The sequence below is a fragment of the Tachysurus fulvidraco genome, chromosome 14 (genome assembly GCF_022655615.1).
Source record: "Tachysurus fulvidraco isolate hzauxx_2018 chromosome 14, HZAU_PFXX_2.0, whole genome shotgun sequence".
Lineage (NCBI taxonomy): Eukaryota > Metazoa > Chordata > Actinopteri > Siluriformes > Bagridae > Tachysurus > Tachysurus fulvidraco.
The window spans coordinates 5,763,951-5,778,568 of NC_062531.1; the positions used below are offsets into that span (position 1 = coordinate 5,763,951).

A 14,618-nucleotide genomic window follows, 5' to 3' on the forward strand; every position below is an offset into this window, starting at 1 on the left:
AGACAATAGGAAAATTAAGAACTGAATATTGATCTAATTACATATTGGGTTATTTAACATCGTTAAACCTGGTTTGTATTCTGTCTCGCGTCGGAGAAAAAGGATTTAATGAATCAAATGTAAATGCAAATCCAATACCTGTGATAAATCTCTCTTAATTAATGAATATTAAAAGTATGAATTACTTTTAATGGCTGAATTCCATCATCGAATCTACTCTAGAGGGTATTGTAGAAGCAGAACAAAAGCAGAACAGAATTCATTTGCTAATATCCAGCGGGTGGAAGTTGGCAAATAATAGTTTATAATAGTTGACCCAGTTACGCCTTTACATTTCCCCAACAAAATATTTATATTACTTGTGACTACTGTATTTATCCAGAAAGGTATTAGTTAAACTAGCAAGCAAACAAGTAGCATCCTAATGCTAGTAAGGCATTAAATGCCCCTTTTCCACCGAGGCAGTTCGAGTGCTGGTTCGGAGTCAGGGCCTAATTTAGAACCAGTTCTTTCTTTTTCGACAGCCGAAGCACCGGCTCCGATCCAGGAAAAGTGGTTCTTATGTAGCACCAAAAGGTTGCTGGTCTAGACTTAAGAACCGCTTGCGTCAGGAGCTGTGGGCAGGGCTACTGTTAGCGCATTTGATAATGTACCTTAAGTTTACTAATGTTTAATAAATTTTTACTTTACCACGATATGATACATTATCAGCACACATGATAGTAGGTAGCTACATGCTAAGGCTAAATTTTTTTCTGTGTTAACGATAAAATAACGTTATGTACTTTATCGATTACAACCTCCGTTTATACAGATTACATGTAGCTGCACGTACACGTTTTATTCGCCGCGTTTGGATGCCAATGTAGGTTCGCAAAGCCATGAGCATTAACAGTAAAGTAACATCCGCCATTGTTGTTGTGTTTGTGTTTGCCGCTGCTGCGCTAAAGTTGCTGGGACACGTGACACGTACATACAGTGACGTCACACTCGGCGCTGCGATGACTCTCTAGCTGGTGGAAAGGCAAACCGGTTCTTAGAAGGTTCGCCATTGGAACCAACTTTGAACCAGCACTAGCGCTAGCTCTGAACCGGCACCCGGTTTTTTTTGGTGGAAAAGAGGCATAAGTGTACTTGCTAATATTTTTGTTTTAGAGAATAAATCAGTTACAGAGTAAAAATAAAAGAATAGGTATTATACATCAAACTTTACAGCACTTTAATTCAGCTAGTAAGCCAAGAGAGCACACAACTCCAAAGATCGTCCTTAAGTTGAAAAGTAAGCTCCAGCCACTGAAAAAAAAAAGCCTAGTCAGTGAGAGTTTTATAATTATGTCTGAAAAGGCCTTCTACCTTTTAATGAGTCACACAATAATCCTTTTCCCTCTTGGCTTAGTTTATTTATTTTCTTTTCTCTTGCTTTAGGTGACTCATTGCTCAAACACAACGGCATGAAGTTCACTACAAAGGACAAGGACAACGATCACTCGGAGAACAACTGTGCATCCTTCTACCACGGAGCCTGGTGGTACCGGAACTGCCACATGTCCAACCTGAATGGACAGTACCTACGAGGCCAGCACTCGTCTTACGCCGACGGCATCGAGTGGTCCTCCTGGACGGGCTGGCAGTACTCGCTAAAATTCACGGAGATGAAAATCAGGCCTATATGTGAGGAAAATTAGTGAGTAATGGACACAAAGAACACTGCTAATGGAAAAAAAAGGTGAGCTGGACTCGGTGTTAGAGCCACTAACTAGACACAAAAGAAGTGTACAATGATGTGATCTTTCTGAAAACTGTCTAGGAACCATTAGCCTAGTATGAACTGTTCTTCTCTCTGACATCTCAACAGCACTATAAAGGAAAGAGCACAATTACGGAGACTTTTATCAGTGGTGGAGTGGTGATACTATGCCCTTGTTCATCAAGAGGAATTACTCCTACTAAACCAGAACAAGGACAACAAGGTGACGGAATCGTTGCATCTATGGAAATGATCAAGAGGAGAAAAAAGAAAAAAAAAAGAAAAAAAAAACAAAGTGATTGAAGCTGTGCTCGAGTGCTACGGAGCGGATTACGATGAATGTCCTTAATAATGGTTGACGGAGCACAGTGGACTCTTTGCAGTACATTCTGGAAAGACTTTTAACACAATAATTAGCTTGTAAATAGTTTAAGTGATCCCCAGAGCTTGGCTTTGTTCACTTTGTAAATTAACATCTCTATGTTCACTTCTCCATACAGAAGGGAAATGGTAGCCTTTTTCCACCAACAATGTTTTGGTGCTGGTTTAGAAGCTGTTTTTGTTTTTTGTTTTTTTCACACCGACAGTTTGAATAGATGAATTAGTAATACATCATCCACATTAAGCTCATCATGAACATACTAGTTGTTATTAATGGTTCTTTGTTACATTCAGATCAGAATCAGATTCACCTTCATTTATTTACAAGGAATCTGTCTTGGTGTATTAGCGAATATTAATGTGAAGCAAGGGAGCATACGTATAAAGAACCTATGAGAATAAACCTAAAAAATTAACCTAAGAAGAAACTTGAAAATTAAAAATTATATTAGTGCTCACAGTTGGAGGTAGGAAGGTAAGAAGGTGCAGTATGGCTGTCTGTGTCTGTTCTGTGCGTTAATGTAACACATATGAACACAACAAAGGGGTTTATATGTTAATGTCCAAAGATGTGGATAAGAGACTATGGTGCGTCCTGGATATTGTCGATGAGGCCAGTTGCTGATGGAAAGACACTGAAAAGACATCGTTATTTATAGCGACTTGTGTTTTTTTTAATCTGAGGGTTAAGGGCCTTGCACAGGGGACCGGCAGTGGCAGCTTGGTAGACCTGGGATTTGAATTTCAATTTAAAAAACATTTTGATTAATAGGCCAGTGCATTGACTACTAAGCTACTAAGCACTTGAAAGATGTCGAAGGATTTGAGGGTGGATGTTAAGACATTGTGCTGGGATGCTAAGCATTTTTGATTTTTGGAAATCGATCCAATTGGGCCCAGTGTCGGTGTTTTCATTCACAGAACTCAGGATACAGGATAGAAGAGTTTATTTATTTATTTATTTATTTATTTATTTATTTATTTATTTATTTATTTATTTATTTATTTTCATTTGAGTTATTTAGCTAGAAGCAAAGCTTTGATTATGATTGGTTAAGCAAGGGGTATGGTCACACACAGTGAGCAGAGAACAAGAGTATGATGAGTGGTTGGTTAAAGTGTAGTTATAGACTGTGTTGGTGAATGAGTGTGTGTGATGACCTCGAGAGTGAGGGTCAATGCATCCTGATCTGACTTTACCATGAGCAGTCAGCAAAGTGGAATAGTATGTGTGTGCGGGTGTGCGTGTGTGTGTGTGTGTGTGTGTGTGTGTGTGTGCTAAAATATAGCCAAATATAAATATGATAATCAGACTGAAAGGTTGATAAATATGAGTACTTTATTTATTTATTTATTTATTTATTTATTTATTTATTTATTTATTTATTTATTTATTTTAGAAAGCTTTCCAGAAGTTGAAATGAACTAAATTAGCAGATGAGACTTGTGCTAATTTTGTGCATTCGTACCAAGGGGCAATTTAGAGCAGCCAACAGACCTACAGACACCTGCATGTGCCAGAAAAACAGAGAAAACATACAGTATGACTAGAACACTGGACAATAGGACAATATCAGTATCAGGGACAGTGTTAAGTCTTGGATTCTTGGATTCTGGAGATGAAGTGAGGTAGGAATACGACCCACTGTACCACTGTGCTGTCCACTACATGTCACGCACACTGAAAAGAACATACAGGATATACATATATATTTTTTTAAAACGATAGTTTTGATAATGAACCCTGATAGATTAAACAAGTGCTCCCAGAAATATCTACTCATTATGTGACAGAATTTGATTATGTAATGGTTTTGCTGTTTAACCAGTGAGCCTAAAACAATCATAGCCGGATCCCTCACACAGCACCGGATCCAGCACCAGCTCCAGCAGTGTGTCGGTGGAAAAAGGGGTATCGCTTGCTAACATGTTTGTTTTTTGTCTACTCTGTCTACTTAATGTCAAAATTAAACATTCCCAATTGTACCATTTGCTAGAGATACAGTACTGCTGATCATGTCCAGGGAAAAATCAGTTGCAAAGCACAAACACAGCTTAAGCTAACTGATGCATCGGGACTGGTATGACCTTGAGAATCACTATGACTTCCCAATGGTGAAAATATCAATTCTACTAGTAAAAGTGACATCTGCTGGGTTTTTTCATGCTTTGTATTGACACTGAAAGAAATATTAAGGCACGGTGTTGTGGGCATTTCATCCTATTTATGTTTGTGTCCTAACATTGCTAAACGTTTAAGTAATATTCTTAAATAAATAAAAAAATGATTTTATGAAGCTTTTGTAGACTTTCTATGAATACTGTGATATTCTATTCTATGCTAAAATCTCTGACAAAGTTCTTGTTATGTAAGTATAAGTTACTTTTTTTATCCACAGAGGAAAAGTGTGGATTATTGGTCTTTGACCTTACTAAAATATCAGCCATTTTTGGTTATAGCACTTATTATGAAACCTTATTATAAAACATAATGTTTTGGTGCTGAAATCTGATTGGCTGTATGTTGTCCTTGATATACGCCCATCTGGGAGTATATCATAAACACAGACTCTTGGAGATAGGATGCAAATGCAGGTTGTTTAGTCAGTGTCACAAAAATAGGAACATTTCAAAAAACAGGAATAAGTGCTCTTTTATTAGTGGAAAATGAAGAAAGAAAGCAGTGCAGCTTGCAGGTGAGTTGTGGGGGTGATCGTGAAGGCTTTCAGAGCTGGGTGGTGTTGCTGGAGAGTGCAGGTAAGCTGAATGAACCCAGGGGCGTGGCTTGGCTCAGCAGACTCGGGAGCGTTGTCATCGTCTTCGCACTAGAGAATTTTGCAGAGACACACAGAGGTAAGGACCCAGCATTACAACAGGTTCTCTAAGCTTGCCTTCCCCTGGAGGTTGAGGAGTTAGTCCTGATTGGCTCCTCCAATTTTGGCAGGCTTTTGGCCACTTCACCTTACAGCTACTCTCAGTGGTGCTGTCCTTGGTGCTGAAATGCCACTGTTTCTTCAGCAACATTGGTTTTTTTTAATTAAATATTCATTCATTCATTTTCTACCGCTTATCCGAACTTCTCAGGTCACGGGGAGCTTGTGCCTATCCCAGGCATCATCGGGCATCAAGGCAGGTTACACCCTGGACGGAGTGCCAACCCATCACAGGGCACACACACAATCTCATTCACTCACTCAATCACACACTACGGACAATTTTCTAGAGATGCCAATCAACCTACCGTGTATGTCTTTGGACCGGGGGAGGACACCGGAGTACCCGGAGGAAACCCCCAAGGCACGGGGAGAACATGCAAACTCCACACACACAAGGCGAAGGCGGGAATCGAACCCCGACCCTGGAGGTGTGAGGCGAACGTGCTAACCACTAAGCCACCGTACCCCCTTTAATTAAATATATACTTCACAAATCATAAACTGAAAGAAAGGTGCTTTTAAACAATGCTAATGGAGTATGCTAATTAAATTTAATATTTACAGTTGAACAGAATCAGAGGGATGGCGACCAGGAGCTTGGGATTGCAGGTGGATGCTGGGAGCGTGATTTCAGGGAAGCCATGTTTGTAGGCCACAGGTAAACAGTTTGTGACGTGTGAGGATGTGACAGATTACATCCCAATGCTTACAGGAGAGGCAGTACACACATCTTACATTACATCTGTCACCTGGAGTAATCCCTGACAAAGGCCCAATTCCCACATTGTACTTTTTAAGGAAAATAAAAAGAGAGTTGTTGATCATGTCAATCTGCCCTATTTTTAAGGAAATAAGAAAATTGGAGAATAAGAGAAAAAAAAACTGAAGGAAGTTTTGTTTGATTTGAAGTCAGTAACCAGGAGAGAACTGGGGGTATAGTTAAAAGACATGGAGCTAATTTTATACTGTATGTCACCAGGAATTTTGTTTTGTTTGTCTTTAAATTTTGCTGTTCCTAACAAACATTCTTGTATAACAAGCCAAATAAATTCTATTCAACTGGATTCCCTTTTGCCCATTTTGTTGCTTTGCAGCCAAAGCATTTGCCCACATTGCAAATAATGCTAATAATATATAAATTATTGACCGAGCACTGGATTTTATCGTCCTGTTATGTTACTATTTTATAAAACAAGCCACTCAAGGGCATCTTACAGTGAATTTATTACAGGTAATGTGGTTTTAGAGTGTGCTTCATGTTGTGCATAAAAGCACCCTTATATTCTTGGAAAAATCACTGTAAGTACAGTATTTCCACACACATATACTTACAACACATCAAGTTTGAGAATATATTGCACCCCGTTATTTAGATGTGATTGTAACAAGATAATCAATGTTATTCCCTTGACCTCTCGGTGGTGGGTGGGTGGGTGGGTGGGTGAATGGGTGGGTGGATGGATAGAACCATTTTAGTCCCTTTATATAAACATGTACAGTAAGTTATTTCACTTTAAAACCTATTCTTTACATATGAAACTCTCTAATATATATACTTACTTGAAAAAATAAATGATTATGACTAGCTGTCATTTGCTCATCAAAGACAATGCGCTTAGTACGAGATTTTTTTTTATTATGACAGGTTAACTCACAATAAGCAGAGTCTTGGGTTTTAGCTAGATGTCACTGCCAGAGACATGATATCATTTATTAAAGACGATCATGGTACATTAATGAAATGGGACTGACAGTTACATTTTCCCTTCAGACACAGGTGGAGATCTTTCAGTGCTGTGAGGGTTCCCATATTCAGGCATGTGATGACAAAGCAAATGCCGTCAGATGAAGCATTTTACTGGTGTGAGAGGAACGAAAAGATTTATCATCTAGTTCACTGGGAAATAGAATTAGTATATATTACAGTTGTTCTCGATTGCTAAAACACATTTCTTGAAACAGTCAATTTTTTCAGGACTGTAAACACAAAACAAAATATTCAAACTAAATTTCCAAAACCGTTGACTCTTCTGGCAAAATCAAACACTCGCCCCTAAACTATTTAACCTGTCCTCAAAATCAAACTATGCTTTCAGATCATAAACCCAACCCATCAATATATAAACACTATGGAGCAATCATTAGACACAACACAAAAAAATAGAGAACACAGCATCCAGGGCATGTAGTTAAAGAAAATGTTGTTGTTACTGTATACACAGTACGTAAATGCCATTTGCAATATAGAAAATATTACAGTAACCATCACTTAGTAGTGTCAAAGAAAATTATAAATGAAAAGCATAATAAACTCAAATGTTGTGCAACTGAAAAGTCTGTTTTACACAATTCAGTCTGCCTCAGCGTCGCGTCTTCGTGCTGGGTCTGGCCAGAGGACTTCATCCACCTCACAGGCAATGTTGTCCCTTGCCAGGCAACGGGGGAAAAACCCTCTGGTGTGTCGGATCCAGCCTTGACAACATTCCACATCTATGTCACCACAGGCCAATTCCATAGCCTTTAGAAGACTTACCCCGTTATATGGGTTTCGGCCATAGACCTTCCACCAAAATTCCTCGATTGAGTTTAGAAAAGGGCTGTATTGCTGGTTGATATTGAACCATTCACGTACACGGACACTCCGGTGAAAGCTGACATTGTCCCAAACCACCACATACACAGCATGCACTGCCTGCTGATAATCCTGGTCCTAACGCTCAAGCAGAACATCCTGAAGACCACCAAGAAAGGTTAATAGATGTTCAGTGTTGTATGGCCCCAGGGTTTCACAATGGTGGAGAACCCCACGGTTACTTATGGCTGCACAAAGGGTGACATTGCCACCACGCTGGCCAAGGACACCCACAATGGCACGTTGGTCAATTATGTTCCTGCCTCTCCCTGTCCTCTTTGCCAGATTGAACCCTGCTTCATCAACGAAAATGCATTCATGGGGCCTTTCCATGGAACCCAGTTCAAATACTCACTACACATGTAAAAAAGGATACATACAGTAATTAGTTTACAGTAGTAAGTGATACAGAAAGACAAACTTCTGCAAGTGTGTTTGTATACACACCTTACAGTATTTACATACCCTACACTAGTATAAAGGCCAGTTTACAGTAAAGGTTGGCTAGTCGCATAGAATTGTACTGTAAGCATCAGAGCTGAAAGTGTCTGAGTGAACACGTACTTGTACATATTGACATCGTAGTTCTTTGACCCGTTCTGAGTTGCGCTCAAAGGGTACTCTGTACACTTGCTGCATGCGTAGCCTGTTGCGTTTGAGGATGTTTCATTCCTTCAAAGTTTGCATTGTCTTCAACAACTCTTTCCCTTATTTCACGCAGATGGATTGCATTGTTTTGAAGGACCATATCAACAATGAGAGCCTCTTGCTGTTGGGAGAACATACCAGACCTTCCACCCGCATGTTGTAGTCTTGCAATTCTACAAGAAGGGAAAATGCTTATTTCCCCCCAGTCATTTTACTGTTGACAAAGATATGTACTGGTTCAAATGAATACAGTAAACTTTCAATTACCGAAAAGAAAAGAAACATTTACCTGTTTTCTTCTCTGAATGTCCTGACAGTGGTGGCCACAGAGAATCTTCTCAAATTGGGTTGAACTCGTAGGCCTGCTTCCCTCATTGTCATACCATGAACAAGAACATGGTCTATGACTGTTGCTCGAATATCATCTGAAATGACTGCTCTTGGTCTTCCTCCTCTTCTTCCTCCACGTCTTCCTACTCCTCCTCTTACGCTTCCTCTTCCTCTGCCTCTCAGATTGTTTCCCGCCATTCTTACATCCACCCAACACACCTGTGCCCTCTGAACTGGCTTATATTCTGGGCAATTGGTTTACTGTGTTGTAGTTGTGTTTACTGTTTGCCGCGTGTGTTTACCAATTTGCAGCACAAGTGCATCACAGTGCAAAATGTGTTTCGTGAATGAGAATGTGTTTAGAGTTTTGCCAAAAGAGTGTCTGATTTGACAAATTGGTTTAGTTCACTGAACATTTGATTCGGAGAATGGGGTTTAGTGTTTTAGCAATCGAGAAAAACTGAAAGAGCTTTTATTGTCATTTCACCCGTATACATATACATTTACATTTTCCTTATTCGGAGCGACATACAATAGTGCTTTGAAGTCGATGGATAAATACAGTACATTAACACTGATTCACTAGATTACAGATTTAAGACACCGTCAACCTAAAATTCAGGAATTTTTTTCATACACATACAACAAACAGTTAAAAAGTGCTAGTTCAAGTGTTTCAGGAAGTGGTAGGTCTTCTCCCGTCGTTTAAAGACTCAGCTGTTTGGACATTAATTAATTAAGAGAAATTAATTCCACCACATCGGTGCCAGAACAGAAAAGAGCCTTGCTGTGTAGATACCCCATACTTTGAGAGATGGTGGGACGAGTGAAGCAGTGCTGGTAGATTTGAGGGTGCGAGGTGCAATGCGAGGAGTACATATACAGAATAAATCAGTGGTCCCCAACCCCCGGGCCGCAGACCGGTACCGGTCCGTGGACCAAATGGTACTGGGCCACCCAAGGAACATTAAATTATTTCCATTTTATTTACTGTGGTGTATTTCTCTCAGGTTTGTGCGACTTTCCATGGACGAGAGGTTAACCGGGAGCTGAGAGACGTCACCTAAAGCCGCACCAATACCGCGCAGGCGCAAAATATCATGATATCGGGCCGGGTTTAGGTGACGTCTGGAGCTGAGCGGCTGCAAGCGGCAGTGGTGTTGTAGCTTTGGAGGAGAGAGAAGGTGTGTATCGCTCTTCTCTCTGTTCACAGGTACTTGTTTAACAGTACTTGGTGTACGTGTATATTGTGTTTGCTCAAATTTAACCCACAAATTAGCAAAAATAAGCATGAAACAGACGTCGTTGGAAAGTTAGAAACTCTGCCGGTGTTCTGGATTAAAGTCATGGCGGAATACCCTGAGATTGTCACCACAGCACTTAAATCCCTATCGCCATTTCCGACATGCTATCTGTGTGAAGCGGGGATTTCTGCAGTGACGGCAACCGAAACAAAACAACGGAATAAACTGGACATAAGCAACACACTTCGGGTGTCATTGTCTCCTATTACCCCAGATGGAACCGTCCCATTGCAAAAAAACAAGCTCAGGGTTCTGATTGATTTAGCGTTGTAGTGAGTTAAAAAGGCATGTTTAATTACAATTAAATTATTAATTTTAATTTAATTGTATAGCCGCCACCCCCCACCCCCAGCGGGCCGCGGTAAAATGATCAAACATTGACCGGTCCGCGGCGATAAAAAGGTTGGGGACAACTGGTATAGATGTTGCAGTACACCCTGATACTAATGCAGCTCTGATAGCACTATTCCTGTTTAGAGCTCATTTGTCAAGTATTAATTGACATGTAATGATAATTATCATTCCAGTAAGGAATACAACACAATGGGTGTGTGTTGTGAGAAAAAAACAACAAAAACCTCTCTAGCGTGGGATGTTTTCTGTCAGATCATTATCACTGCAAAATGGAATATTTGCTTCTTATTTTTATTCCTCTTATACTACACTATAAGCAGGTCGACAAGTGGTATCATGCAGGAAACCAAGAGTGTGCTGGAATGTAAAAATAGACCAATATGCATATGAAAAGTGTAAATTGAACTGGTTACCTCAGAACTGCGCTTCCAAATAAATCCTGGATCCCACTGAAGATCTGAAGATCAAATTGTAAAATTATAAAGATGAATATTCAAGTTGGTTGGATGGATTTTTCTTTACAGAATGGCTACACATAGGGCCATCATAACAATGGACACAAAAAAAGACTCATTCTATGACAATATGACCATTTGGCACATCGTATAAAATCTTACACTTACACATTAAAAAAAGACTAAATGGGTTTGTTATTGCGAAGTGCATCTGAGAGGGTCTTTGACCGTTTTGCTGAAAATAAGCATCTTATTAAAATTCAGTCATGAGAGATGAGTCATCTGATCCACAGCACTGACTCAGAGATCTCTGGGCACTTTTGAAAATTATTCAATTTTTATTCCAATTATGCTGTTCTCGCTCGCAAAGCAAATATGTTTTTCAAAATGTTAATGCATCCTGTACCTTATATGTGACATGGTTAATGATTTTGCCTTTATTTAGACCACATTTATTTATGTATATTGGCTCAGTTATGTGTATCCGGTGATCTATTGATTTAAATCCCTATAGACTCACACGTCTGAGATTGGAAAGCGTAATCGCAAATCGGCAGGACATTTAGGAAATTTTCATCACGCAGCCTTAGTGCAAAGCTACTTCAAGCCATGTTGAAGTGCTGTGTTGTTATTTTGACTTTCGTTATTCATAACTCAGTATTTGGACTTGAGTTATTAAGTCAAACGTTAAAATAATTACAGAATTCTGAAGTAAGGAAATAAATCAATGATTATTATAAAAATGTTAATATAGTAGTAATATTGTGGTCTATATTATATATTTTATATTTATATGGGAATTATATAGCGTGGTTTTATACTGGATGTACCTGTAATTACAGTGGCTACATTAATCTTAGCCTGAATGTCTGAATACTAGTTTATTTCCTTTTCCCTAATCAAAGAAACAGTGGAAAGAGAAGACTGTATGTAGACAATGTTAACCATGTGACCATGAACACCATTTAAAGGGCCTACGAAGCATCAATGATTCAAAAACTTCATGATTCAATGGATTTGTCATTGCTCATGCAAGTTCAAGGTCATTCCAATTTGTAAATACAAAAATGATTTCTTACTGCAAAATCCCACTCACATTTCCTACTGTAGCTTTTTGCCTTGCATTAAGGACTTTGGCTTTTGTACCTTTAATACAGTGGCACATGAAATGGGCCATTCCAGATTTAGTGTGACTGTAAGGATTTGCTTATTTAACCGCAAGAGCATTGGTAAGGTCAAGCACTGATGACTGGCTAGAAGATGAGGTCAGGGTTCTGTCAGGAGTGCTTATAATTCAGCCTTGGCAAGACATGTCTTAATGGGGTTCTCTTTGTGCACAGGGGCATTGTTATGCTGGAACAGGGTTGGGCCTTTGTGAAGATAATTGCAATGGTACAGAATTCTAAACAACATTCTATATAATTGTGTGCTTTCAATTTTGTAGCCACAGTTTGTAGAAGAACCATATGGACGTGTGAATACATGAAACAGGAACCGAAACAAAGAGGCAGACTAAAGATGAGGACTTCGCGAAGCTAAACGCAATGCGGAGGAAATAAATACACAAAAAAATAATTAAACCAATTACAACCAGACTCGTGACTGAAAACACACTGCCGGAATGCCCCCTAATGTTCCGGCAGAGAATGTCTAAGCAGAAGTACACACACACACACACACACACACACACACCCTCATGGCGCAAAAAAAACAGGAAGTGGAGTGGCGAGGCGAGGTCAGGGGCACCAAAAAAAAAAGTTTATAAAAACGAAGAAGAAAAAAAAAAAACGCTCCCAAAGCCATAGGGTAAGCTTGGAGTATCCTGCTAGGTCTGTAAGTGGCAGAGTCTTTCTTTTAGGGACACGGTGAAAAAAGCAGGCCCAATTACAGGGATAACAAAATAAAAACAGACTTATTAACAAAACTCAAAAATAAATACATGAAACAGGAGCCGAAAAAAGAAGCCGACAAAAGATGAGGACTCCGCGAAGCTAACTGTAACGTGGCGGAAATAAATACACGTACAATAATTAACCCCTTTAAGCATTGCCCCCCTTTTGCAGCTTTTTCGCCTACATGACCTACCCAACAAAAAGTGGTACAGCTCCCACATACTTTGACACACAGGGGTGAGCCTGGTCTCATTGGAAAGAAGAGATTCTCTAGTTTCAGAAACTAGTTTGATTCAGTAACAGATTGATTCTAGGCCTTACTGGCACAAAGTTACAGGGGTTTGAATGCAGGTTTTCATTTCCGCCTGGGTTGTTTACCTGATAAACTGATTAATCTTATTTTTCTGGAACATGTTAGGGACCAAATAACAACTGAGGGTCATAGCCACATGTCTTGGCTTTCACCAAAAAAATTTCAAGTCAAAAGACCCAAAAATGGCTTCAATAAAAATATTTTTCTACGGCCCTGGTCGTCTGGTGCAGCGTTTTTGTGTACTTGTTTACTATATAACTTTGAAATAAAAGGCTGCAGGCTCAGTCTGACAAGCCATAAACAAGCCTAGACTCTCTCTCTATCACTCTGGTGTGAAAACAGGCCTGTAACTTGACACCCTGAGCTGTGAGAGGGACAAAAGGTCAGGGATTACGCAAGAATTCTTCTGCGCATCCAGTTCACGCAGACACAGGCAAAGAATGTAAGGCATGTCGCATACCGTTGGAATCGTCTGCTTATTGGCTAAACGGCTGTAAAGGTCCCAGCCCATTTCATTGCTATTGGAAGGAGTAATTGTCAGTCAAAGGCGGGTTCCCAAAAATGAGGTCATGCCACCATTGGCTTCTCAGCCGTCTATCTCTGCCATACAAGCACCGATTGGCTCAAATGAGGGCTTATTTGATTCGTTAGGACCTGGGCTATAAATATGACGTAGGCTTTGAATTTTTGAATATCCCAATTAGGAGTTAGAGCGGCAAAACGAGATGATGGCGCACTTCTGTTTCCAGTTTTCAGAACACTAACGGAATATTTGCGGCGCGACCAGAGCGTTTTGGATAAAATGGCTTACAGATTTCAATTCCTTGGACCTGTGTGGATTTTTGTGGATTATTTGTGTTGGAATATATTACCCCAGTGAAGAAAGAGACGCGTCTAAAGGTAAGGGAAAAGCCGGTCTAGCGCCACCTAGGTCAGTTTTGTCCAAAAATTTTTTTCTAATTGTATGAAGGCTGTGAATCATATTGTGCTTTGTGTGTGGGCTTAAAAAATTATTGAGAGTATAAACTTTACTAGGTAAATAGGTTTTTTCGTGTTTTTGGAGGATTTGATGCTTTAAAGTTGAATTGAAGCTTGTTTCTGGGTCATCCCCTAGTGGTCACTTCTACTTCCGTGCCGTGCACGGCACAGCGACCTTAAACCAATCACAAGACACGTGACATATTTCACTTGCTTTATAATTCATTCAAGAACAGTGTACATTTTGGTAAGTTCCCTGCTTTCACATCCATGCTAAGTCTTATAATTGATCAGAGTGTAGTTAGGTGTGTCTGAGAAAGTAAATATGCAGGATTCCAACCACATCGATACTGGGCTTGACGATCCTTACCTCAACTTTCCATGATGTTTGTTTATGTGCTTCATCAGCAAGTCACTGACTCTAAAGAACAGTGTTGTTGCACGGTCTCCGTGTGTGTTCATGTTTTCATCACATCTCATGCTAAATCACAAAGGCCTAACAACATGCTTATGTATATTACAATCACACCCCCAGTGTCACCCATATGAGGATGAGGTTCCCCCTTGAGTCCGGTTCCTCTCAAGGTTTCTTCCTTTACCAATTTAAGGGAGTTTTTCCTTGCCACTGCTGCCTGAGTCACCTCAGAC

The 14,618-nt window shown here is 39.8% G+C and overlaps 1 protein-coding gene across 3 annotated transcripts in view; it reads left to right on the top strand.

Moving 5' to 3' along the window:
* Positions 1–4,391, top strand: part of LOC113645511 (fibrinogen C domain-containing protein 1-like) — an 88,284-nt gene extending 83,893 nt beyond the window's left edge. For 2 of the 3 annotated variants that reach the window (XM_027151151.2, XM_027151148.2), the window contains one exon: positions 1,426–4,390. In XM_027151151.2, coding sequence (XP_027006952.1) covers positions 1,426–1,685 — 260 coding nt within the window. In that variant the 3' untranslated portion in view covers positions 1,686–4,390. Of the gene's footprint in view, positions 1–1,425 lie in introns of all 3 variants that reach the window. The other variant, XM_027151152.2, reaches the window with a different exon arrangement.
* The last annotated feature ends 10,227 nt before the right edge of the window (positions 4,392–14,618 follow it).